Here is a 26,892-nt window from a genome sequence, read left to right as displayed (position 1 = left end):
TTTAAGTTCATATGAACAGTTTAAATTTATATTAACTGTAGTGTCAATCAGGATCAAGGCTGTATGAGAGAAAATTTTCAGTGTGCTAAAATCACAGACCTGGGACCACCTATTCTCCAAACAACAGACCACAAAGAGCTGCAGTTTTTACAGTTTTATATGTCAATTAGCAAATTCACAAGCCACCTAGGTAAACACTGCTAGAAAGCAAAATAGCATTAAAGGTTTTATGTAACCACCTATTTTCATATCAAAATTGAATGTGTGAGAGCAACATTAGTATGTTTAACTCACTGAATGCAAGATTAGGTTGAGGCATATGCAAGAACTATTGCGATGTTTTTAAAGACAGCATCAATGTTTTCATTGTAACATTATCTTTAAATATTGCTGAACACAAGACTTTCCCTGAGGTGTAAACATCAAATAACTTGAACAGCTTTACACATCAGCCCCATTAAACAGTTTATTACAACACTACATCTACTGTAATCAAAGTGGTGCTGTGTACAGACATTATCATATGAACAGTTTAACATGAACAAACTACTATAAAAACAAGCATTTACTTGACTTTTTCCAATTGCTTGCACATTATAATTGCCAAATGTATATAACCAGTAATAAAGTTGCAAAAGCTATAAGGTTTAAATCACACAGGTTTCCCTCAAATAAAACAGTTAAGCAACATAAAAAAGTAAAAGAGCTACTGGTTACCATGTATGCAGATTTGCTTTATTCAGATCTATTCCTGTTCATTTTATCCATGAATCCTTACAGGCTCAGTTCAATCACATGAAGCAAACTGCTGGACAAGCATCTTTCCTTGAAGAATGTATCTTGCCTTGCACGCTGTTCCTCTTCCTTCAGCTGTAATGTGTCAAAATTTGTGATGTAGATTTTGCTAGTCCCCATAATACACAGAAAATTGTTGGCTTATCTATACATACACAAGTCGTGCATCTACTTCACCATAATGTAAACTAACACAAAATACCCAGAAGCAGTAGCTACTTGTTTGTGCATGAGTTTTCTAATACAATAGTTAAAAATAAAGTTAATGTTGTTGTACAACAAAGTTAAAAGAATATAAATTTCACAGGTGAAGTACCAAATGATGAAAGAAGAAATAGCTACTGTTCCTGTGACTGATGGAAACATTTATATAGAACATTTCCTAAAGTATGCATTCTGCAAGAGTAAACGAACAAGCACGTAAGGTAATTTTGCCACAACTAGATTTTTACATTTTTACCTGCCCACTTACAGAAGTTTTAAGCTGGTTTGACATTTAAGTAATGCACTGATTGTATAATGAAGTGGATGGCTCACAGCTCAGTAACATTTAAAAATGCGCAGAATCTGATACCAGCACTTCAAAGTTTTCAGACTAGGCAAGCAGGATGGGCTTCACACATCTAAAAATACACGCTTGCAGTTTAATCACAAGAACCCACTTTTCAAACAGTACAATATAGATTTGCAGGTTTCCTCACCTACTTGCCCTAGAAAAAAAAAACCCAAGCCCTACTTCCTACTCTCATCTATTTTGGCAAATTAAGGAACCACACCATTCAGAGTTAATTACTGTAAGAGTTCACAAAATACTTGGGATGGTATAATTCCATACACTGGATTCAGTTGAATTCCATTACAAAACAATTAGCTATCTTCATTTCATTAATAATTCACAATTTCAACATTCAATAATTTCAAAAATAGTTTAAATCAGATTGTTCAAAAAACCCAACACATTAAATTGTTCATTTGAAAAACAAGACATTTAGAGGAGCAATTTCATGAACGTGCACCAGTACACAGCTGTCAAATATTCTTCTACCAGTATAATAATTTCAAAGCAGTTGGGAAAACAAAGTACTCAATTTTTGCATGAACAATTGACACATTTCTTCTTCCCTTCCTCAAAGTGACTGTTAATAACAACTTTAAAAAAAAACATATAACCAAGTTGGCTCTATACACTACAGTGTGCACAGAAACTAATGCAAATCCAAAGCAGTGACTGGAATTTCTTTTCTTATTCACAGACTTTGTTCCCAAGGCATGAATGTATCAACCAGTGACTACTTTTGGGGAAGTTCCTTCCCCAGAGACCAAAATTTCCATAGGTGTTATGTACTTTTAAAATTAATTAGTAGCAAAGTGACAAAGTGCTGCCTCCACAAGAAGATGTGTTCAGAGTTGCGAGCTAAGTTAGCACAGACAGACAGGGGAGAATCTCAGTTTTTCAGTGGAGAAAGTAAGTATATGACAGCTGTGAGACTGCATGTCAGAATTTGCTGCTCTCATCACACAATTGCTGCGGCAAGAATTATGGATCTTTATCACTTCTGTGGCGACAGTTAACAGATCCAAAGCACCATATATACGATTTCTAATACTAGCATAAGAAAGCTTCAGTTCCTGGGAATAATTTGCTAGATTTGTAAGGGTACTTATGGAACTACAGGAACTTTAAAGAGTGCATGACAAACCGGACTTTGGATTCATGCTTTTCAATATAGGGCTCTTAGGATTGTCAGCACCGCACTGAACCTTCATTTTCAAAAACATGACCAACTAAAATCCAAAGTGGTGTACATTTTTGTTCCAAGTATTCTGCCACTATATCTTGGCAAAACCAGAAACCTTTGTGGTTCCAAAAGGAAGAAATAAATCTGTATGGATTATACCTTCATGCTCAGCCCTTTTCAGTATTCTACAGGCAAGCAGAATATTGAAGTAAGAAACAACTTAAAAAAAACCCCAAAAAGATTAAATCTCTAGTCAGTACTTCTTGGCAATGCTGTTTTCCATCTGCCTCAAGCTCACATAAGCTATCCGTCCCAAGCATGTGTTAGGTTTGTACAATTTAACACCATACAGCAATCAGTTTCTCAGCACTTCTACTAATAAACCCCAAATTTCAGACTTATCTGTTAAATAGTTATTCTGTGGTTTAAAAGATAGGGTTTTATGCCAGAACATTTCACAAATGAAATCCCAGAACTTAAGTGATCAAACATTTTTGTATTTATGCAAGATGCAACTTGAGCATTGTTTTCACAAAGACAGACTCTTACAACAAAAACCAATAGATTTCTTACATATAACGCATCTTGCAGTAGCAACTCTAATTTTTTCCTTTAATTCCAATTATCCAAATAAGCATATAAAGGCTTTAACAGCTTTTAGAAGTGTGAAAATTCTACAATAGTTTAAAGCTGTATGTGCATACACCCATCAAGTTTAGTTAGTGTAGTAATTTGATTTTTTTCAGGGATTGAATTTCAATCTCTCAACATGTTCACATTTCAGTAAAATGCATGATACACATTTGTCATTATATCCTAATAGCTCCTAAGAATTACTTCATGTAATTCTCCTTTATTTTATTCTATACATTAAAAAAAAAATACACAAAGCAAAAATCCCACAGAAAGTATCAGCTTGAAAGCCAAAATTTGTTTTAACTTAACCTACATTCCAGAACATCAAACCTCCAAATACTGTGATGCTTTAGCTATAACACAGTCAGAAAGGAGTTTCAAACTTGACTCTATATTTGTCTTTCTGCATGTAAACTGATACATATGTGATTCTGTTCATCATACATGTACAAACAGACTATTTTACCACCACTAGCACCTTCTTCCATTTGTTGCATATTTTTTCCCCTGTTATTAGTGTACTTACCTGATATCTTTGTTCAATCTTACTGTATAATTTAAGATCAACACCAGAACAATTTCCCGATTTTATAAATAATTTTACACGGGAAGAAAAAGAACGCTCCCAAACTAGTTTCATTCATCATATGTCTTTCTCCTACTATCCCAGCCTGTCTATTCACCAAAAATAACTGATGAACAGAAAGGTGTGTTCAGAAAACTCAATCTTTAGTTTACAAATTAAAAAGATGTGAATTATTGGCAAGTATCTTTCACATTAATATATGAGGAAGACACAAAAAGGTAGATCAGGCTGCCACAGGAAAACATAAAAATGAATCTCTCTCTCTCATTTCTCTCTTTTTTTTGTAAAAAGAAATCTTAGTTCTCAAACCACAATGAGCAAAAGGAAAAAAAAAACCTGAATTTGTTCATTCTTTGGAGAACACTGCATCAAACCAACATTTTCATTTGCAAGTAACTTCTTTATGTTTCAAATGCTATAAAGCCTTAAAGTTTCTTGGGGAACTTTCACACAGCTCAAATTTTTCAAAACTAGTGATTTCACAAACAAAAGAAAAAAGCACAGGATGTGTGGAACACAAAAATGTAAGTGTGTCTAAAGACACCTCAGAATACCACAAAATTACAGCACCATTCTTAATGGAAAAAAATAATAAAAGTTATGCAATTATGCATTTGAAAATAAACAGTAGCATAAGATTGTTTTTCGAATCATCTTATCACCCTCAAGAAAATGAGAAAAATCACTGAACATTAAGAAACAAACTATGTATTTCCGTAAAGCACCAGAGTAGCCATAAAATAGACTTTAAGAAGCACATAAAACAGTGGCACTGCTTGCCTCTTTCACTCTGTGGTGGATTTCAAATACTGAATCAGATGCACAAAGCATGATTTCTCTGATGAATGCTAGATGCAACAGAATAGTGCCAGCTCCACATATGTGCTTCCTCAAAAATACACATTTTAAAAAAGAGAGATTAGGTAAATAATGTTTATAATAGCTTAATACTAAGATCTGAAATAATACTAGAGAGGTACATATACCCAGGTCTTGAACAATGCTACCACATGATTCACTCAAAATTCCGTTATTAACTAGAAGCTTATTATTAAAATAACATACAAAAATAGGCATTTTCCTATTAATTTACAAGGTTTCTTAAAAGACTAATTTAATACTTCGCTTGGTATTTAAGTGGTTGGTAACACACTGTTAGAGGACAGTTCCTACTTATACAAGCAAAAATATAATGAATATTACTTAAACTATCAGTAACATTTCCCCTCCTACTGACACAAAAAAAAAAATCCAACCACGTTAGTTCTTAGATCACTCCAAAGCTGAAACTATTTCAGAGAGAGCTGAGAGCAGTTTTTGAAGAAGGATATGAGCCTCAGAAGTACATTAGACTTTAAATTATTTTGCTTACAGTGGTTTGAGAGCAGAAAAATCAGAGAAAAAACATGAAATATGGAGTACAAAGTCTACATACATATCAACTGTTACAATGTTAGTGTGTTTTTGTCTTTGCAATTCAGTCCAAATCCAGTTTAAATAGGAAATAATCAATCAACCCAATAACAAAAACATAAAATGAAAACTTAACATTCAGCAGTTATAGAAATTCAGACAGATTAAGATTGGGACAATGTGTCAGCTAGAAATACATCACTGAGTATCAGTTAAACTAAAAAAAGATCTGTCTAAAAAAAGAGTCAGGACTCATGCTGATGAAGTTCCATTACTATTCTGTTTGTACACATTAATTTTGCTGTTAATCCTTCTAAATATCATTCTATTGGATTCTTAGTTTTCTTGACTAATACAAGTTAGACATTTGTCTTAAATCTATTTTTCTCTTTTATATCTATAGGCTTTCTACAAGCAAAGGCAAGGTGTTTCAAGGAAACATTCAGTTTATAGTAATTCTGTAGAATGGATTATCAATGTACATGAAGCCTTACTCAAGTGAAGGCACAAAATCTTGCAAGAATTTAATTTTAAATCATGAAGTGTACAAACAGAAGTGTAAATACCTGCTATGGTACATCTGAACTTTTTAATAGAGTTTTATTATTATAAACACATTTATTAAGTTATTCCAATTTAACCCATCTCTATAAATGTAATACAGTACAAACTGATTTTCACTGTATACAAAAATGTTCACAATGGACCTTTAAAATCCTTCTAAACTAGATGTGTAACACTTCAAAAAAAATGCCAGTACAGTATCACAGTTATGACTATAGGTACACAACAAGGAGAAGTATAGGTGCCATTCATAGGTTGCAGGCACAGAGGCAACTTCATGTTATCTGGCAAAACACAGTAATATGGGGAGTAACTCTTTTCAGCACTGCTGATATTTATTAAATGACTGAGACTGTTAAATCCGTTTATGAATATTAATCAATGTAAAGAACGAAACAAAAAATGTATGGCAACATACATCTTAGTGAAAATGAAACATACAAACCAGGAGATAAAACTGTATTTCTTTTGTGTGTGTGTGTGTGTGTGTGTGTGTGTGTGTGTATAGATATAAAAACAAAACTACAATAAAGCCCTTCTTTGTTAAGACAGCAACGAGACAAAATGTTTACAACTTAACTTTAAAAAAATACCAAATGCTTTCATTTACATGCAGAATACTAAATTTGCCCTTTAAATCAAGTATTTAGCACCTATTTTCTTCTTTCCACAAGGGAATCTTACCTATGCAACCCCCCTGAAAGAAAAGAGAAGTCCCAGCACACAACAAAGTTGAAGGAAGTTGCATATATAAATCCCACCTGAGCTGAGACTGAAACCACAGTCCCATTTTAAAATTGTGCTTTGAAAATTATAAAATGCAACCTAATGCTATTTGATATGTTTTCTTGGGGTGACAGGGTAGGGAACCTGTACTTGGTACAGAAACTCCGTATCTATATGCACAACACTAAATACACAAAAATTAAAGCTAGATATATATATTTTTTTTTTACCCTTGGCATACTTCATCTTAAATTCCAGGTTATTAACAATTTTTAGTATGGCTTGCTAATCTCCACTGGAAAGAAAACACTCTGGAAAGGCATCCATCACTCAGCTCAATGACTACCTCCTAATAATAACAACTATTTGCAAATATCACAAATATTTATCATAAAAGGTAAAAATCTAGTTCAACAAAAGAAACTACATTTCCTTTTGTTAAATCTATATTTTTATGTTCTGATATTGCACAATTAAGAACCACATTTGCTATTTTATGCAATTGCAGAAATATTTCTACCAATCCATTTTTTATGACAAAAAGTGGCATTAACAGATATATACTGCCAACTTTATTTCAGCTGCCACGTTTCACCTTCCTGCTTAAGCCTTTGACTCCCCTTCTCTAGGTTGACTGCTGCTTTGTGTGTCCCTGTCAGTATATGAACCCAAAACAACATCCCACTTAATACTCAACAGACTAGAGCATTTAGTATCAGAATTTGTTCTCTCCCAAAGGAGTCAGTGACACAAAAGCCTGACTGAAAAACTGAAATTTAACTAACACAAAATTATGTTTTCACTTAGGAGTACACTACATTTTATATGATTTCTAAAAAGGTTTGCTCTATTTAACTGCTGTAAATTAACTTCCATGAACAAATACCACATGCAAATCTGGAAACTAAATGAAATGGAAGCTGGGCAGACAGGCAAGTCTGCAAGCTTCAATTTTAGTGTAGATGTAGTGGGAAATTCTTCTAAAAAGGGAAAAAAAGACTACTGCAGAGAAACTAATAGGTAGGGTTTCTCCCAATTGTCAAATATAAGGAATCATGGGTAGCTTGAATTCCCAATCCTCAAAATGGTACATTATATAACGTGATGAACATTTCTATGTATTTTAAAGCTCTCAGCAGTACACTGAAAAAAGTAGTATTTATTATTTAGCATGCTACTCTGTAGCTATCTAGACATTTGATGCATGCAAGACTGCAGATATACGAAATAAAATAACACATTAGTTTGTGAACAACCAGAAAAGAAACAATCCTTATGTCATACATTTGTTTACTAGTCTTCAGAAAATGACTTTACTATCAGAGGGGGGAGGGAATGAAACATCAGGGTGGTGGGGAACAACTGATCATAAATCTTATTGAAGATAACACCTGAATTTACCTAGAAGGCAGAAGATACTGACAGGTCATATTTCATAAATTAAAGAGCAAAGTCTGGCTATATTTCCTGAATTTGAGTAAAACTCACTGGAAAAGAAAAAAAAACACAAAACAAAACAAAAACAACGCCCTACTTGTGCAAGGACAGCAACTGTATGTACATTTGTTCCCTAAATTGAAATAATCCACACACGACATATGAAGGACTCAATGCTGCAGTCGTTACACAAGTAGTTTTTAAAATACAAAATCAGTATTTTAAAATACAAATAAGAAATACAACCATAAATTTAATATAATCTTCTAAGATTACAAAGAGAGCAGACTTACCAGTCTGTCTTACTGCTTTTTTAAGAATTGGTTTAATTGCATTTCATAAAAACTGCAAATATTAATACCACCTAAAATTAAAAAGGCAGCATGCAAACTGCAGAAGTTAATCACACAAATACTCCCTCCCTTCCAAGACCAGTTACCTGTCATTACTTACCTACGTTCATGTCAGATGCTGCAAGAAGAAAGTGATTCAGTACATACTGCAGGACCATTTAAATGCAGATATTAATGGTGTAAATAATCCCAAACCTAGAGTAGTTACTTTTAGTAAGTCAGTAACAGTAAAGTTCAAGAACATGAAACAAATGCTCACCTTCTTTAACGATGACGATATTCTCTCTCTCTGTCTCGTTCTCTGTCGCGATCTCTGTCACGATCACGATGCCTCTCTCTTTCACGGCTTCTTTCCCGATAATAGTCATCATGACGATCTCTACTACGTGATTTGTGGCGCCTACTTTTTTCTCGTGACCTACTGTGGTCCCTCTCTCTGGATCGCTCACGTCTTCTAAAAGAAATTACTTCATTAAATTCTTCTTCAAAATACAAGCTATCCGCATGGCAGTTTTGTATTCTGTTTATGAGTATCGATTTCATCAAAAAAGGATACAAGAGAAATATCTGTTCACTGTGATGCAGATATGTTTTTGCATATAACGTGAAAGATAGCTGGTATAAAAGGTGGTAGCTAAGAACTCAGTCAGATAATAAGGGGCATCCACTTTCTAATCTATCAAGGAAAAGTCAGAAAGTACATAATCAGAATGGAGGACGAGATGGCTGAAATCAGCTGGGGGAATGCACCATCCCTCAAACGATCACTAACAACATGGCTGCTAATCTGTGTACTGAAAGTATGTGCCAAAACCAGCTGTCTGTGTTTTTAATATTCAAGGCCAACTACACTACTGCTACAGTATCGAAATGAACTAGAGGCTCAGTGTTCGTGCTAACTCTGAAAGGGGCATTATTTAAGTTTTGAAAGAAATATCAGTCTCTTATTTGTACTAGGTAGAAGAGTCCATGAATTTCACATCTACCTACTCTCAATTTTTAGATTATATGACAAAGGACAACAGGCAAAATCATTCTGCCCAACGTTTCTTCCCCCCAACTCAAGTGTATTTCTACTATGACAAGTGTGGAGAAAATGACTTTTAAGCAAAATTAAAATTGGCAAATATCCTCAACCTTAATTTTCAGTAACAAATTCTAATAAAAATCACGCACTGGACATCTTAATTGATAAAGGATAATTCTACTTTGAAGCCTACACATTGCAAGAGTACCATGTAGGAAAGGACACTAAATAAAACTTAAGAGTTAAACTTAAGCTAGTCAGATCAATTTTGAAAAGAGGGTTAACTAAAAGGCAGCTGAGTTTGGGAAACCCCTATTTGGTTCTTTCACACACTTCTTGTGCAACTCAGCAAATCACTAAGCTTCTTACATGACTTCGTTTCTTCTCTGTGAATTAGTCCTGTGCTACACCTTCCCTTTTATAAGTAAGGGCAGATGGAAGAGGAAAGTTTTACCTGGATCCAGAACCATAAGACTTGGACTCAATTCCATGAAGGCAGTCCTGAAGAGAGCTAATAAGTACTTTACAGCGATCATCTGCAGATACTTTGGACTGTTTAATTAAGGAAATTGCAGTTACCAAGGTCTCTATAGCACTTCCATAGTCCCCTGAAAATGATATAAGATCATGATCAGAAAATTATGCAAATTAAAACAAAGATTTTTATCTGTAACAGTATTACCATTTCGAGTATCTTCTCTTCAACAGCCATCCAGACCATTTACTGTCGACCCAACTATTAAAATACTGTCCAGATCAGTACTCAGAAGGCATTCTCAGAAACTAATTGGAGCACAGTACAAAATCATTCATAGGTTGTATGTAAATTCAGCCTCCTATTAGGAAAACATGGCTTCAGGGCTGTAAGTTTCCTAATAGAAAAACCATAAACTCTTTCCAGTTGGGTAGAATAGCAAACACATTAATCGAGTTTTACTAACCAGCACTGGCATCTGATACAGCTCTCGAAATGGCACTGCTTGAGATGGCCCTATTTCTATTCATGATTTCTTCAAATTCTGCTTCACTTAGAGGTGTCCTTGCAGCATCCATTTCTCTGCAAGCAATAAAACTAGTATTTAAAAGGTTAAGAAAAACTTAAGAAGATATCATTGCAGCTTTAACAATCCAAGTTTGCAACTTTAAGCAAAGTGACAAACAGAAAAGAAAGCAGGATCTGGGTTTGGTTTTGTTTTTTGTTAAGGACCATGTTACAGTATAAAAATCCTGAAAGCTAAAAAAAAAAAAAAGGTAAAAAACAATTAAGACATTGCTGTATAAATAGACTTATTCTTGTTCATCCCATCTATTTTGAAGATTCAGCAGCACTTCAATATTGTGCTTTACAAATATTTATAATTTTCATAAAATCCTTGAAGGCATGTAAGTAGATATTATCCCAATTGAATGGAGGTGGAAATACATGTACATAGGCAATGCGACTTTGAGCAAAATTAGAGATCATTTTTATAACAGTACTGGAATTAGAACTATATGATCCTGTTTCCCAGATCTTAACTAAGACCAGAATGCTTTAACTTATGAAAAGCAAATACAGTCTATCATCTTTAAAACACTCAATTTTCTGAATGATACTTCAACATTTTACAGCTAATTTTGTTTTTTTATTTCTGGTCATGTTCAAAGTGCTCCAATTTGATCTCCAAACCAGTCACAGTAACGAGGAAGCAATAAAGCAGAATCCTCGTACTCATTACATTTTTTTACTTTAATTATTAGCTACCTATATAGGGTTTCCAAAGTAACAGAAGTTAACCTATACAAAAATTTTCCCAAAAGTTTTGCAGTGTCCTATTAGTCAGTCTCTGTATCATATAGAAAATTTGGAGAAATGTGTTAGAGACAAAAGTTGAGACTGTTAAACTGGCCCACTGCTTGATATTTCTAGAACAGTGTTAGTTCTTCTGGTAGAAAGAAAATGCAGAATAATAAGCAATGCTATCCTCTTAATTGCAAGAAGTGGAACAAGATCCTATAGCCAGTTTAGCATAAGAGGAAATGTCTAAAAATTCATACCTCCCTGAGTTTTGAGTATTATTTTTCGTGTGCCTCCCATAGAATGGAATATGTAATTTTTCTCTTATGGACATGTTATTTCCAGTGAAACGCCTATGGTATATAATTAATGACAATTTAAATAGTTATGGATGATAGTTTTAACATTATTAATGAAAATATTGGACAGTAAGTTATACTGTCCTATTCCCACTCCTTCCCTCCCCAGACATTCTATAAACTGCAGACAACCTTGATTTTGTCCATCAAAAAACAACCAACACCGTATCATTTTATTATATTTCAGGCAATTAAGCCAAATGCTTGAATTTCTATAGTTTCTGTATGAACACAGTATGTACAGATGCGGGGGGGGGGGGGTGGGGGTGTTTAAAGTTTGTGATAAAAGAAGAATCAAAGCAAAGTGTCTTTGCAGAAAACATTTTAAGCAAGAGAAGTGTCTCTCATGCTAGCAGTTAAATCACAACTGAAAAATCCAAATGTAACTATGTAAAAAGTGTCTGTCTTTTATCCCAAAATTTTCTGTGACAAATACAAATATGGTGAAAATCAAGAAACAGCAGCAAGACAGAGATGCTTGAAAGCACAGATGAAAAAAAATGTTTCAAATAAGATGTGAAAAACTTGACAAGTCAAGTCAGAGAGACTCAAGAACGCTGTCCCAGATAGGATTAACCATAGCAAAAGCCACTGCTACAAACACAGCAAGACTACACCAAATGAGCAGAAGCATCTTGACAGGAAAGGAAGATTAAAGTCTTCCAGTAAATTCACGCCTGGCTTTTGAGACAAAGACTAATTTTGAATTGAATCCTGAAGATAAAAAAGGGACAAGCAGAGCTGCTGAAAGATGAAAATGGTGTGAGCTTGGTATGGCACCATACTCAACATATAACGTATTCAAAAAGGAAAACTCCAGAGCATTCTAAAAAGACAGCTTGCAAAGCACGATGATAAAGGTACAAGTCAGAATTTCAAGTTAAGACAGAAGCACAACCAGAAGCTGCTGCATAAGAAGTAATATATAAGTTTACATGTAGAACACATGGAATGATGACACTGCCAAATACAAACAGTGAAGACCAACAGTTCAGAGCTGAAAAGGGAAAGTGAGATTACTGGTATTGCTTTTCAGGATTTTCTTACTGCCACAAACAGGTTTCTGAGAGATATTTCACCGAGAGAACTGAAGAGGGGCAAATTAGAAAACTGTTGGGATCCCTTCTAGCCTATTTTTCATTATTTCTAACATTTGCATTAAAAGGGAGTATCAAATGCTTCCTACAAGAGGAGTAAAATCTGCTACCAAGCACATTACACCAAAAGCACTCACCTTCCAGGTGGCCCATAGTCACCTCTGTCATATGGTGGAGGTCGGCCATATGGATCTGTCGGAGGTGGGCCACGGCTGTCTGAAGTAGGTATGCCACTATTGGCAGGTGGGGGGAAGAAAGCTGGATTCACATGTGGTGCAGGTGGTGGAGCACCTGGAGGTGGCCCGGGGAGATGTGGAGGAGGAGCAAGAGTCAGGGGTGGCCCAAGAGGGCCAGGTGGACGAGGGGGAAATGGACCCGGAGGTGGAGGTGGACCCTGCTGAGGTGGTGGCGGACCTGGTGGTGGCCCATAGCCTGGAACTGGTGGTGGAGGGCCTGGAGGAAGTGGCCCAAGTGGAGGCTGACCAAAAGGCTGTCCTGGAAACAGAACTGGTGGTGGTGGACGGTCACCACGATTAGGAGGTCCAGCTAATGGAGGTGGGAGGACCTGACCAGGAGGTGGAGGGCCTGGTGGGCCTGGTGGGCCAGGAGGACCTAAAGGTGGACGTGGGGGAGTTTGTCCAGCTAAAATAAAAAATAAAAATAAAAAAGAGTTAATAAAGAAATAAAAAGACTTAGCAAAATAATTTAAATTCTTGCCTTTTCTTTTATTCTTAAAAACAACAAAAAAAAAACCCCAAACCAACTCTCACTGAACAATTTGGAACTTACACAAGATATGCATGGTCCCACTTTGGGTCCAGGAGCTTAGAAAATTTTTAACAGTTGCTTGAATATCAATATCTAAAGAGGACAACACTAGCTTGAAAACTGACAGCTCACCCCCCCAGTCACTTAATCACATGATATCATTACCAAAACCCCCAAAAGCTTACAAAAATAGAAAACATTGCATCCTACTTACACCTGCAGCTAGTATTTCATATGGGGCATAAGATACAATATATATTAAAAATAGGGGAAATGCTATATTAGGGAAGGTAAGGTAAATGCAGTACGCAAACCTACTTTCAGGTCCTCATCAGTGATTTTTCAATTTGACCATGTCCCTTTGACTGTTCGTAGACAATCTACTACTGAATGACATTTATTAAAAATACTTAAGCTGAAATAAGAACTTCACTGCAATGCAAGCCTGATTGTTTAACAGAGATTTCTCCCATATCAGATACCTGACTAAACATGAACACCTCCTCTTCAAATTTGTGGTACTCTAAGTGCCAACTAACTGACCTGTCAGTGGGCATGAATCAAAGCTGAATTTCTGATGATGTGCAAACTTGTAATGCAGTAAGGAAAAGTTACTTTATGGTCTGCAACACAGGCATACTCAACCCATATAGCAAATCAGAAAATCTGAACTACGCTGCACTAAAGACAAGTCTACTTGCTAGCATGATCCATCTTAATTTTTTCATACTTCAAAAATACATACATTGACACATTATAAAGAATGTCTCTAAAAAGATGTTATTATATTGCTATCAAATTTAGGACGTACAACTCCCTGTTTGAATATCAACAAAGAAATATAATCGAATCCTACAATCCAGCTGTGAACACTGATTATAGCACACTACTGAGTTGCCTTGATCTTTATAATTTCCCAAATAAGTATGCTCCATTAACACAAGCACAAATGAAACAAACTCCACATATGAATTATTATACCTGGGAAAGGTGGTGGTGGCCCTCCTGGCCCTGCTGGTCCAGGGAATCTGTCTCCACCTGGAATGGCACCTGGAAAACGGCCTCGCCCTCTATTACTAGGTGGAAATGCTGCTCGTGAGCTTCCTCCTGGGGGACCAGCTTTACCTTCCCCAGACATCTGGCCAGACTGTGTGGCTGCAATGGAAAAGCAAAAGTGTAATTACATAAATCAAAATACGTTAAAGCTTTTCAACACTTGATCTAAAGTTTTATGCAGCACTAAAGTGTGACTTATGAGCACCAACTTGTTACTCGGTACCCAAACACAAAGCATTTGGGGAGGAAAAAGTGCTTTACTAAAATACAGCAGTGTTCCAGTATGCCCCATACTAATGGAATAGCATCTGGGAAGACTGTCAGTCCTCCCTTTAATGCAGCCCAAGGCCACAAACTATTAGAACTGGGAACCACAAGACAAGGTGCTGGAGGAAAGCACAACAGAATCTCTCTTTCCCATTCTGTCATAAGCACAGCCTGTCCAAACATCAGAATTTAGTCCAGTTTGTCTACAGATATTGAATTCCTAAATGCTCTTGTGCTTTTTTTTAAATTACATCCACCAGAAACTGAGAAAGCTTCTCCAACTGTAAGACAAGAGTTTCACAAAGCTGCAACCTTCTTTCAGGGAGTGCTATCTCTTGCTAAAATAACATTTCTTCAGTGTATTAAGTGATTTTTAAAAATTTTTATTTAAGAGGATCATCTTTAAACAAAGATGCAACTTCATTCACCTGGACTGTAAGTATTTTATAGCTATTTTAAACTGTGTAGAAATTATCAGATGAAAATCTGTGTAGAAATATCAGAGAAAAACTGCCATACTGCTTTTGGAATAAACTTCTGTTTTTCCGAGACAGCACATAAGAAAGGCTTACTTTTCCTTGACTGCATTTCAAACTGACTCAGAAATTGTTTATTACACGGAGTTACAACAGGATTCTGCCCATGCAATTCTCTTTTAGGCAATAAATCCATCAACTTTTTGGAGGATGCTTCTGATCCCACACCCACAAGGGCAAACCTGAAAGGAAGAAAAAAAAAAGTTACACCACAGTTTTTCCACTTCCCGGATATCCTGATGCCTCATGAAAAAGGTTACACACAGTAAGCAAAAGAATACTTGAAAACTCGATACAGAAACTGTCTCACGGGTCTTAGTCCAGTTTTCAGAACAGATAAAATAACTCATTCTAGGACATATAAGAACCACCAAAAGTGCAAGTACAAATGTATCAAAATACATCACAACAAAGGCAGCTTTTTGGGAGAGTATCAATACACTATATATGAATTGACATGACCAAGTTATTATTAAGCATTCACTGTGTTCTCATTATTACTAAGGAGAGAGAAAGGAACATGCATGCAAGGAAGATTAGGCTGCCAGTGAAAAATGGGCTCAAGTGCTCACTTTCAACAGTTAGTGAAAAATAAAGATATAAAGAAAGATTTAATAATGGAGGTTGGGGGAACAGTATTTACACTATGAGGAACAACAAGTACCACCACCACACTAACTGAAATCTAGGAATAGTCTTAATGAAGATGGCCAACAAGATTTCACTCACAAAATAATGAGACACACAATACCATTATAAAAATTTATGCCTTAAATTTAAGTCATTAGTATGAAATGATATACCCAACCATTGTTAGATATCAATAAATAAAGATTATCAGTTCACATACTGACAGTTATGAAAATTGAGAACTCTTTCCCCATTTCCACCCTCCCAAACTTCAGTCCATTTACAGAAAAAACAAATGACAATTTCTTACCCTTTAGACTGGCCATTAGCACGATTTTCAAAGAATTTTATCTCCAAAATATCATTTACCCCCAGTGAATGAACTGCTTCAGTTAAGTCTTCATCTGTTGTCCACTGAAAAATATTTTTAATATTCAACTATGAAAGCTTATCTAAAACACCAGGAAAAGGGCAACTAAGTTTTCCATGGATTCTTTCGTGTGTGTGAAATTGGTCAAGAGGAATACTTTATTCAGGCCATCAATATTTTCTGACTTTTGAAGAACAGTCACTTATATTTTACAATCCTCAGAAAATTAATTTTAAAAATATACACGCTTCCCCGTATGCTACATTGCATCAACCCCTCCCCACAGTATAACATTTATAGTATGCCAAAAAAAATTGTATTTGAGTAACTTTTGTCTTCTGAGAGTACAAGGCTTAAACTGGACTATTTCAATAACTGTTACTTTTTCCACACCCAAGCCATTTTTTCTCCCACTGATTCTATTATTTCCACACAGAAGTCAATTTTAAACACCATATTAACCAGGTGCTTTTTATGAGAGCTTTGACTAGCAATAGTTTAGTGAACTACATATTATTTGCACAAAAATAGGAGGATTTACAGACAAAAGAAGGGAAACTAGTACAGAAACTATGGTTAGAAACAACGACTTCCACTTAACCAAACCTACTTGGTGTAACTTCCTATTAATTACTACGTAACGTTTAACAATTTCACTCATATCCAACGATACACAAATACACTAATACTTATGGTTTTCTTCCTACTTCTGTAACTCTATCACTTCTTTAAATTTCACATGGGAAGTGCAAAACAGGCTTTCAAGATTCTGAACTACTTATCTGATCTCCCTCAAATCAAAGCTTCTTTTAAAAATTCAACAAATTACTTTGCTGAGAGCTAAATGCAAAGAAAACAAACATAGTAGCAACGCTAAGGTAGATAAATGCCCTTTTTGTGGATAACTTCATTTGCGAAGCCAAATAATGAGTAATAGGTACTAACTGCTGAACATTGGCCTACTGGCTTCAGAAATTGTGACATTTGACTTGGATGAGTTCAGCTAATTCATGTGCATTTTACTGATTCCATTCATGTATTTTAGAATGGTACAACTGTTAAGTCAACAGGGCTCCTTTACTTACCTATTAGCTCCTGAAATCAGAATACTGTAATAACTAATGAAAAAACACCTAAGCGCCTATAAAGCATTCTTTTTCAAGTTTAGCACTAGTAAGAAATTAATCAGAAGGGAAAAAACCTTGAATGAGAATTTTGCATGTATGGACCTGGAAGTATTGGATTTCAGGTAAACAGATAAAAACTCCAGTTAATTCTGCTACTGACCAGCTCTTGCACTTTGTTTGCTTAACTGCAATTGATTTTAAAATGCTTTAATACTAACAAAAGTAATTGTCTTAAGGGCAACTGCCTTTCAGTGAGTTATCCCAAACCTGTTACTCCTAAGACCGCAGAAATAAGCCTCAAGGCAAATACCTGAAAACAGTTTTGTTGTAAGAGTCAGTGCCCTGCAAAACGGGAAGTGGAAAAAGGCCCTGGGAAAACGTGAAAAGTAATTTCAAGAAAATACCAGAGAACCTTCCAGCTCCTTTTTAAACTAAAAACTTCAGCATGAGTTTACTAAAAAATGGGTTCATTCAATAGCCTTGAAGTACCTGTAGGCATAAAGTATTTCATAGTTTAAGCTTGTTCTCCTCTTTCATTCAGTTCTCTGAAAACCTTAAGAAGATAGTAGCACAAATACCCCTTCATAACACTTAAAACACAAGCAGAAACCTTAAAGTTTGTATTTACTGAAGATTTCCTCTATTTTTTAGACATCAAGACAGCTCCAGACAGGCTCAGGTAAGTTTCAGGTAAAAGAGAAAAACCAACAAAAACATACCTGCTTTGCTGTACTCTTAATATTTCATATAAAACAATTTTTAAGTAAAAAATATTTACAAAGAATCATGTTCATCATTTTAAAATTCCTAGCTACACCTAAATAGTAATGAGATACTTACCCAAGTAAGATTTCCAATGTACAAGGCAATTCTCTTTCCAGTATACGTATAGACAACATTCGGTGCAGCTCCTTTACCTACATCGTCCCCAACAGATGGTGGGAGAGAATCCATGTAATCACGATCTTCTGGGGCATCTCCATTATTTGCAGATGGAGAAATTACATCATCATATAAATCAATCTGATCATGTCCACCATATTCAGCTTCCTAAAATACAAAGACACACCTTGATTATATTTAACATTAAACACTCTTAAAACTTACCTGAAACAAAATGCTGTGATAACTGCCACATTGCACAGACATGGTAAGTCTGATCCAAAACCTACACAACATCGCTGCTGAAAAGCTAAGCCCCAGTTTCATCCACATTAAAGTATATAAAATTCTTATGACTTCTATTATATTCTAAATTGCCGGGGGGGGGGGGGGGGGGTGTCAACAAAAAATACTTCCGGCCACTGTTTTGCGTTGCAACATTTTTGCCCTTGTAAAATAAACAGAAATCCAAAAAACCCACAAGCCCTGCTCCCAGAATTATAGACATTGGCAAGCACGAGCAACATGCAAAATGACAGGCTAACATCCACTCTCAAGCAAATCTTTTTTCCATCAAAACATTTGGTATAGCGGACAGACCGAGCTTCTAGAGAAGCCCTACAGACAAACACAACATTCTACCTTTCAGATTTCTACTGCATTCCTAACTTGCTTTTTATCTCTTCATTCACAGAGGAGCCAGACAGGGACAGAATTCTGTTTTGTTTCATTAAATTTAATAAACCCAAGGGTTTGTGTTTATTAAATATTTATTTATTCATGGGCTACAGAGGGACTATTCTATAGCATCACTGCGGCCCCTGGAACATTTTGGTTCAGAAAATAATCGTGGGGTTTTGCAGTGAATCACTCCCTTCTCCCTTGGGTTGGTACAGGTTACAGCACAGTTCTGGCCAAGTGAACTAGATTCCTTTCAGAGGGAATGGAAATGGGAGTTTCTTTCCAGAAGTTCTGCTTCATGAGCTCAACAACTGAATCCTACCTGCTAAATGGGAACAGACAGGCCAGGAGCAATCAGTGGCCCTTCAGACAGCTTTGACTCCTAAGTGTGGTAGGAATATTTGGTCCAAAAGGCCAGACTAAATTTAGTCTGAAGTAGACTATGCAAACAGTGTGTTAGGTAGACAGAGGGGCCTGAGCACCAACTGCCTCTATCTGCTGATGTGCTACTACCAAGCCATATTACTTTTTATTATAAAGACAGCGGTACTGTCATCACCAAAGGCAGACAATTAGGAGAAGAGTAAAACATGTGGACTGTAAATTATAATCTCCTTCACAAAAACATGCAAAACCTTTTTTTAAAAACACAGTGTAACCTTAATCAGTGGGATCACTTAATTCCAAATATGAAGCTGGGTGTTGTATACTTGCATTAAGGAACTATTTTTAAAACAAAGACTTCTTTTGATACTTGCCATTTTTCATCTTATATACTGCCACTCATCATATTCATTGGTGATCAATTCCACAATGGGATGTTGCTATCCTTTTTTTACTATCCTAACAATCACTTACGATCAAACAGCCAAATCTGTGAGAGAGGGGCGCACCATCTAAATGTCTACTGACAGGAAGGCAATAACTTCTCAGTCAACAACAGTGGTCTGACAAAGCTTAGGAGAGCCTAGCCATGTTTAATATTAACCTTCAGCTTTTCCATTGACTTTCACAGGTTGCTTTGCCACGTGCAACAGCTGGACTTCAAAAGCCTGCAGAGGGTTCCTGCACTCTTCCACCCTGATCCAGAAGAGAAACCACCTCATCGGGTTTTGATATCAGAGATATTTCAGCATCCACTATCTTGTGAATTTTTATCTAGAAACCCACACGAGCATCCTAGATAGCATAGTTAAGGTACCAGATATGGTTACTAGAGAGAATCAAGTTGGATTCCACAGAAATGGCATAGAAAACAGGCTGCAAAGGTAGCACTCTCAGTTGAAAACCCAATATATGCATAGCTATCATCAGATGATCAGCTGTCTTGAAAATATGAAAATATTATCAACTGCTAAATATACAGAGGGAGTATCACTAAAATAAAAAAAACCACAACAAAACAAAAACCATCACCCCCCCCAAAAAACCAACCAAACAAAAAAAACCCTAATAAGCTAAGTTTTGGCATTGTCAATCATGTAGATTTGATTTTCAGTAAACTGCACTGTCCCAATACACCCTGAACTTCAACAGAAATTTTCTCTCTCTTAAGGTAAGTTTATAATCATTACATTAAGTAAGGATTTCAGATTTTCACCTAGTCTGTCCAGTTTTCTGTCTCAGTTTGATTCCTCCTGTCATCATAGCTAATGAACATAGGCTCAAAGAACTGCCTGGGACAAGCCTAAACATGACATCTTACAGCAAGATTAAGGATGATGTCACAAGGCAATTAAGGAAATCCTCTGCTAAACATGCAGTAATTCTAGTCATCTGTGTGTATGGATGATGACTTCAGGGAAGTAGAATTTAGTCTTGGTAGACAGATCCAAACAGGCAGCCACCAGTCTCACAGCAGATGTACACTAACCTATCTCTCTGAGAAGGCTGAGGTCAGCATTGCCAAAATACCAGAGCAGGTGCCAGTCCACAGCTCTGCTGCACTTTCCTAGTGGCGAGAAACTCCTCTGAAACAGATCAAGTTTCTATCACATAGGCTTTCAGGTCATCATCAAAGAAGGAAGAGAATTATCAGGGCAGCGCAGTCTGCATGTAATTTTTGGGGGGCTCAAAGTGCCCAATAGCATCAGTGCCTTAATTTAAATCGGTAAAGACACAACAGAAAACCTGATGTTGCTCACCATAATCGCTTCTTACATCGTGCTGGTTTTGCAGCCAGCATGGAATTCATTCAGTTACCAGTCTGTCAACAAGGTGTGTGGTTAGATGATTAAGAATGATCCGAGTCAGCAACTGCAAGTGTAATTGGAAGAGAAGTGTCTCAATGGCTGTTGCACAAGATCCAACAACCCTTCCTCCTTCATACGTGTACCATGGAAACTCACCTAAACACACCCTTCTTTCCTAGATGCAGAAGAGTAAGAAAAAGAATACAGGAAGTGTTACTTCTCTAGTCTTAGCTATTTCAACAAATGCTCTGCCCATACCAGGAATTGTTTTTGACCTTTTCTGACTTCCTTAGTTAGGAGAAGACCATCAAGCATGAATAGAAATTATTTCTGCTCAATTATAGTAATTCACAATCTTAGAGATAAATATGCTAAGAAACAAAGTCAGCATCGTTATTCTGGCCCCGTCTACAACCGACTCAGAGTAGCAATGCATTTCCAAAGCCCATGTTTTAACTAGACCACAGTCTGAAATACTAGATCATTTGCTCTGGAAAATCAGGACTGAAATTCCACATTCTGTGCTATCAAGTGGGACTGGGTGAATAAAAAGGGTACTGAAAAGATATGCTCTCAAAGATTCATGCCAGACTAGCTATTACACTTCCAGTTACTCAGCCGTTCCTCAGTATTTTGTATTTTAATCACCATTTAAACTGTTTTGCAACATTCAAATATGAAAGCTCTAAACACATGGAACATCACGGTCATGTCCAGAAGGAACAAATTAAAAGTGTTATTTCTTTTTGGAACTTAGCAGCCATACTCCTCTGAGTTGCAGAGAAGAACTGGTCACTACCTTTAAGAATGCTGTTTGGGAAACTTTTTTTTTTTAAATAAAATTTCTTTAAACTGTACATACATCTCTGAGACTTGATTTTTCCGCCCAACTCTGTTCAATTTAAGAGTTAAACACTAAATTACACCTCCAAAAAGAAATAAAAAAAAAAAAAAATCAGTTATGTAAATAAAATTTCATGAAAAAAATTTGCTATTGTTTCTGAAAAGAACATTCAATTAAGAAAAAGCAAATTATCCAGCTTCTCCCCTATCACTTTTTCATACAAGTTACAGTATATGTGGTCAAAAACTCTAAATACACATTAGCATCCTCACTTTAAAAAAAAGTTTGTAGGTCCTGAAGAATAACAAGTTAAAGATAAGCAAAAATCTTCCTGGTCTTGATTAGCTGCCTGAACACACAAACTAGAACCTTAACAAAACAGCAGGCCTTTGATGTTTCTCAAATAGCACGCTGCCTGTAGCAGAAACATCCACCACGGTGGACAAGTTAGACCACAAGATTCACATTTACTCTACAGGCCCAAACACTCTCAGCTCTACAACTGGCACACCACTAAAATTTAAGCAGTCTGATCCCTTGTCAAATAGAGTAACTAAAAATTCACAAGTGGTCAAAAGTATAAATTAAACATAGGTAGTATTGCTGTTTGCATTAGAACAAAGCTAAGAGCCGCCAGATGAGATGATCTCAAGTTTTCTTTGTAGTCTGACATTTGCAAACATACAAAAGGTTACCTCTTCCCCAGGCCCCTTTCAGCAGATCAACAGAAGTGACGAAATACATATGCAATAAGGTATTGTGCATACATTTTACAATAAATACAGGTCTGCCAGCTTATGACCAGGACAGCTCTGCCCTTCTGAGTAGAAATTTATTATACCCCAATGTGTCCATCCCCTCCCATAATAAGACAACTGCCTTCCTGATATAAAGGCTAGCCTTTATTATTCATTACAGAAAAAAATATTTTTCTCTGTTATAGACAAGAAGTCAAGAGAGTAACTAAAATGTTCCTAAGAATCTGTAGTCACACAGGTTTCCAGATAATTAGCCTCTTAGCTGCTTATTCCATCCAAATCACTTTTATTATCCATTTACAAAATACAAAGTCAAAACTCTTTCATTTCTAATTTGTTAGCATTTAAATATCAAACTAGAACACTACAGGCATGTTTAGATGTATCCACAATGCAACTATGCAAATATACTCATTAGAGCATAAACAAAGCAAGCGCTTTTTCCACAGCATTAAAATAAGAGATCCTTAAATTGTTTTGTATCCTCTGCTTGGTCATAAGGATTTTTATATGTATACATATGTATAACAAAACCATTTTTTACTGTCTAATTATGTGCATGTGTGTATGTGGAAAAAAAACTTGGGAAATGCAAAGCTGATCAGAGCATCGGAGAACTTGACAATGCATGGTCACATCTTTATGACTGCAGGAAAGTAACCCAGTTTGCTGGCCAAAGTTGCAGGCAACCTTGAGTCAGGCCCAAGCTGGCCTCATGCACAGGCTCCTCATTATCTCAGTATAATGCACAGATACTCTAGGTTTTTGTGTACAAAAACACACCCATTGCTAAAATGCCCCTAATCTTATTGCGGTCTTCTGCCACCAAGAGAATGACAGCCTCAGGCATTTGTATGCAGATAATGCAGTTCTCAGGTGCAGCACAGATCTCCTTCTTGAAGAGCAAGATGTGTAGTGACATGGTCAAAGTAAAATATGAAATATGCCATGCAATACCCATTTCTTACAGGTCACAATCAATGTATGCAGGAAGTATTCCATTTATGAGATTCTAGTCTCAAAATGAGACTTTAAATAAATACAAAAGACCACTGGATGAGGAAGCCAGCTTAGACGAACAAAATGGAAAATGACTCAACCAAGTTCTCAAAAAAAAAGAAAAAAGGAGAAAGAAAAAAAAAGGGGGGGGGGGGGGAAAGCACAATTAAAAAAAATAAATACAACTGGTGGGACCCAAATTGAGTAAAGCTGTAAGCCCAAGGACAAAAAATACGATTATGATGAACAATAAGTTAACAAAAGGGTAAGAGGCAAAACAGACATAGTTTTGATGAGCTCCAGATGGAACGGGAAAGATGCATTTTCACTCAAAAGATCTGACTTCAAGGCAAGTAAGCCAACTCACTGCAACCAACACTAAATACAACCCAAGGCAGTTCTCAGTTGTCATCCATCTTAGCCAGCTTGTAAACCCATGGCTCTGTGGTCTTTATTTTACCCATATAACCTGTGGTCCATTTAGCACTAATCAAGCAGAACATCCCTCCCCTCCTCCTGGAAAAAAGAATTAAAAAAAAAAAAAAAATCCCAGAAGAGCCTAAAGGATGTCTACCTTGAGGCCCAGACACGACAAAACAAGGAAGGGAAGCTCATCCAACCACAAGTCCTAAATGACCCATTTAGTACAGATGCAAAGAAAAGGTTTGTCCCAGCTTGGGTATAAATACAGTTATACTGTACCCAGAAGAACAACAAAGCTACTCAGTATATTTTTCAGTCCCTGCTACTGGTCAAACTAGAGAAAAGGGTTCCTATAGTCCAACTCCAACGAATATTGGTAAGTCAAATCCAAATTTGTTAAGTCAACCCAAAAACAATAGCTTATTGCTTTACATATAAAGCAATTCTTCCTTACAAATACGGTGTTCCGTAAAATGTCTGCTACATAAAAAAAATTAATAATGCAAATCATTTTCTCCCTACAGCATTTTCTCAACTGTCATCTTCAACCATCCACAGATATGCAGAGCCATGTCCTGTCTCATCAATTTAAGCTGTCATCTTCAAATCAGAACCAGTAATTCACAAATAGAAGTTTCTAGAGGACCCATCACAATGATGTCAGAGTTAGTAAATAATACTGTAGACAGTAACAACTAGCCTTCTTTCATATGTGACAGAAGGAAATGGGAAAGTGCAGAGGTGTCAATCTCTCCCAGTAAAATTTTCTATTTTAAAGTAATATAGTTCAACTGAGCAGGTCCTGAGACAACATGAATGCCACAAAAACGAAACCTGGAAAAGAACAAACAGCAAAATTCTGGGGGGAAAAATAAACCCCCACAACCACACAAAAAACAAGACCAAGCTGAGGGAAAAGGGGCATTAGCCTCTTCTCACTTTTCTGACCTGTATTTTGCAAGGCTCACAAACTGAGGAAGCAGACTGCAGAAACGCAGCCCCAGCAGGAGAGCAACTGGGGTGAATACAGTCAAAAGAGCAAAAGTGTCTCCTGACTGCTGGAATAAGCTAAACCAAATTATCACAAGACTCTCTTCATCTGTACCATCATCCTTCCTTACACCATGGCTACAGGCAATATGAATATTAACCATAACCTGAGTAGACCAGGACCGTGTGACTGAAACAGATCATCCCCATCACTTTTGTTCTGGCAGTATCTGTCTGCACTATACTTACAGCACAGAACTAGTCTAATCTGAGGGCTTCTGCACTCATGAATTTACACAAAACACTACTGGATTCAAATTAGTTTTTTCTGAAAAACTTGATTTGTTATCAGTGTTTTACCTGGAACTGATTAAAACAAAACCAAGCTATTAAAGAAACTGAAGAGATATACTCTTATGCTAAATGGTATTTGTGCTAGGGTTCACCCCAATTTAAATTCATATAACGGGTCTTCAACTGTAAGGGAGAAACCTTCACATGTAGACAAACTAAGAGCAAATCAGTCCTCTCCATCATCTGCTCTCTGGTATGGCATTCTTTTATAGCCTTATGAGATTAGTAATCTTCTGAACTACTTTATCAATAAATATCTAAAGAATTAAAGTTTCCTGAGACAGTTATAAGTTGCTATCCAAATTAACTGTGAGTTCCATTACCTTTTACCTATTTCCCAGTTCTCTGTAAGGGAGGCAGGCTTACAATCGGGCATCGCTCGGCAAGCCTAGTAAATGTGTGAAAGTGCAGTTGTTCTTGGTTATTTATGTTCCAGGAACAATGCAATCTGGGGCAACACAACCTGGAGAAGTGCAGGAGTCACAAACAGGACAGATGGCACACAAAACTGATATGAACATCAGGTTTCAGTGGGAAAGTAGGCACAGGGCTTTTTTGGAAAGATAAGGGGTAAAAAAAGAACTAGAAAAGTGGACTGCTTGTAATCCAGGCAAGTTCTGTTTATTTCATCCACACGTCCTCACCAAAATGCGAGCTCGTCCTCTAAAGAAGACCTGCGCGACTTTTTTAACGACCAGGAAAGAGTAACGAATAAAAAAACATAAAAGAGGAAGAGAGTTTCTTCAGTGCTGCAGAATAAAGCTGCACTAGTTCTGCCTCCCCCGCAAAGAGCGGCCGAGAAACTGCTACCGCTCGGCGGCTTTTTTATTCATCTGCGAACAATGGCAGCATTTCCCCCCCGCCGCCGGGAAGGAGCTGCTGCTCTCCCCACCGCATCCGGGAGGGTCCCGTCCTCCCGGAGCAGGAGAGGGATGTGGAGCCGCTCCTGCGCGGGCCCTCGCGAAGGGAGGAAGGGAAGGCGCTGGCTCTCGGCGCACCGCGGCCTCTCTCGCGCCCTGCCCGCCAGCAGCCTCCCCTCAGCGACCGCGGCCGGGCGGCGCGGCGCTCCCCGCCAAGCCGGGCCCCGATAGCACCCGCGGGGCGGGACGGGCCTGAGGCGGGCCTGCCCCCACCCCCTCCCCGAGCAGATCCGAGCCCTCGGCGGCGGCGGGAAAGCCCGGCGGCGGAGCCGGCCGAACAATGGCGGCGGCAGCAGCGGCGCGGCCCAGCCGCCGCGCTGAGGGCCCTGCAGGCGGCGCGGCGGCGAAGGCGGGCGAGGGAAGGGAAGCAGGGGAGGGGCCGCGCCGCGCCGTGCCGTGCCCGCCGCCGCGCGTACCTGGTTGAATTCCTCGCCCACATCGGCGTAGATGTCGATGTGGTCCACGCCGTCCGCCATGATCCCGCCCGGCCGCGCCTCGGGCCGCCGCCAGCCGCGCCCGGCTCCGGAGCAGCCGCCGCCGCCGCCGGGAGGGGGGAGGGAGGGAGCGAGGGGGCGGGGCACGAGGC

At 37.5% G+C, this 26,892-nt stretch overlaps 1 protein-coding gene across 6 annotated transcripts; it reads right to left on the bottom strand.

Moving 5' to 3' along the window:
* Positions 1-26,892, bottom strand: CPSF6 (cleavage and polyadenylation specific factor 6). 6 transcript variants are annotated; one of them, XM_075495426.1, is made up of 13 exons: positions 26,723-26,861; positions 21,175-21,193; positions 20,971-21,082; positions 18,104-18,313; positions 16,077-16,180; positions 15,173-15,318; positions 14,259-14,432; positions 12,647-13,151; positions 11,314-11,406; positions 10,218-10,333; positions 9,731-9,884; positions 8,509-8,703; positions 1-870 (listed from the first exon to the last, which is right to left on the bottom strand). In XM_075495426.1, exons 3-12 carry the CDS (start codon positions 20,971-20,973, stop codon positions 8,514-8,516), a joined length of 1,695 nt encoding a protein of 564 aa, XP_075351541.1. In that variant the 5' UTR covers positions 20,974-21,082; positions 21,175-21,193; positions 26,723-26,861; the 3' UTR covers positions 1-870; positions 8,509-8,513. The 6 variants fall into 6 exon arrangements, with proteins under 6 accessions (XP_075351541.1, XP_075351547.1, XP_075351526.1 ...); XM_075495432.1 differs by lacking the exon at positions 21,175-21,193 and having other exon boundaries at positions 26,723-26,843; XM_075495411.1 differs by lacking the exons at positions 20,971-21,082; positions 21,175-21,193 and having other exon boundaries at positions 26,723-26,892.

Source organism: Mycteria americana, chromosome 1 (genome assembly GCF_035582795.1).
Source record: "Mycteria americana isolate JAX WOST 10 ecotype Jacksonville Zoo and Gardens chromosome 1, USCA_MyAme_1.0, whole genome shotgun sequence".
In the NCBI taxonomy this organism is placed as follows: Eukaryota; Metazoa; Chordata; class Aves; order Ciconiiformes; family Ciconiidae; genus Mycteria; species Mycteria americana.
The sequence above is the reverse complement of the archived record's forward strand: the minus strand, read 5'-3'. Positions and strand labels throughout refer to the sequence as shown.

Excerpts from the sequence above, each read along its gene's own strand:
- CPSF6 (XM_075495411.1), bottom strand. The coding sequence starts at position 26,782 with ATGGCGGACGGCGTGGACCACATCGACATCTACGCCGATGTGGGCGAG. Across the intron at positions 11,407-12,646 it reads GACTATGGGCCACCTGGAAG|GCGTTTCACTGGAAATAACA; the intron begins GTGAGTGCTTTT and ends TATATACCATAG. Across the intron at positions 8,704-9,730 it reads TCTTATGGTTCTGGATCCAG|AAGACGTGAGCGATCCAGAG; the intron begins GTAAAACTTTCC and ends AATTTCTTTTAG.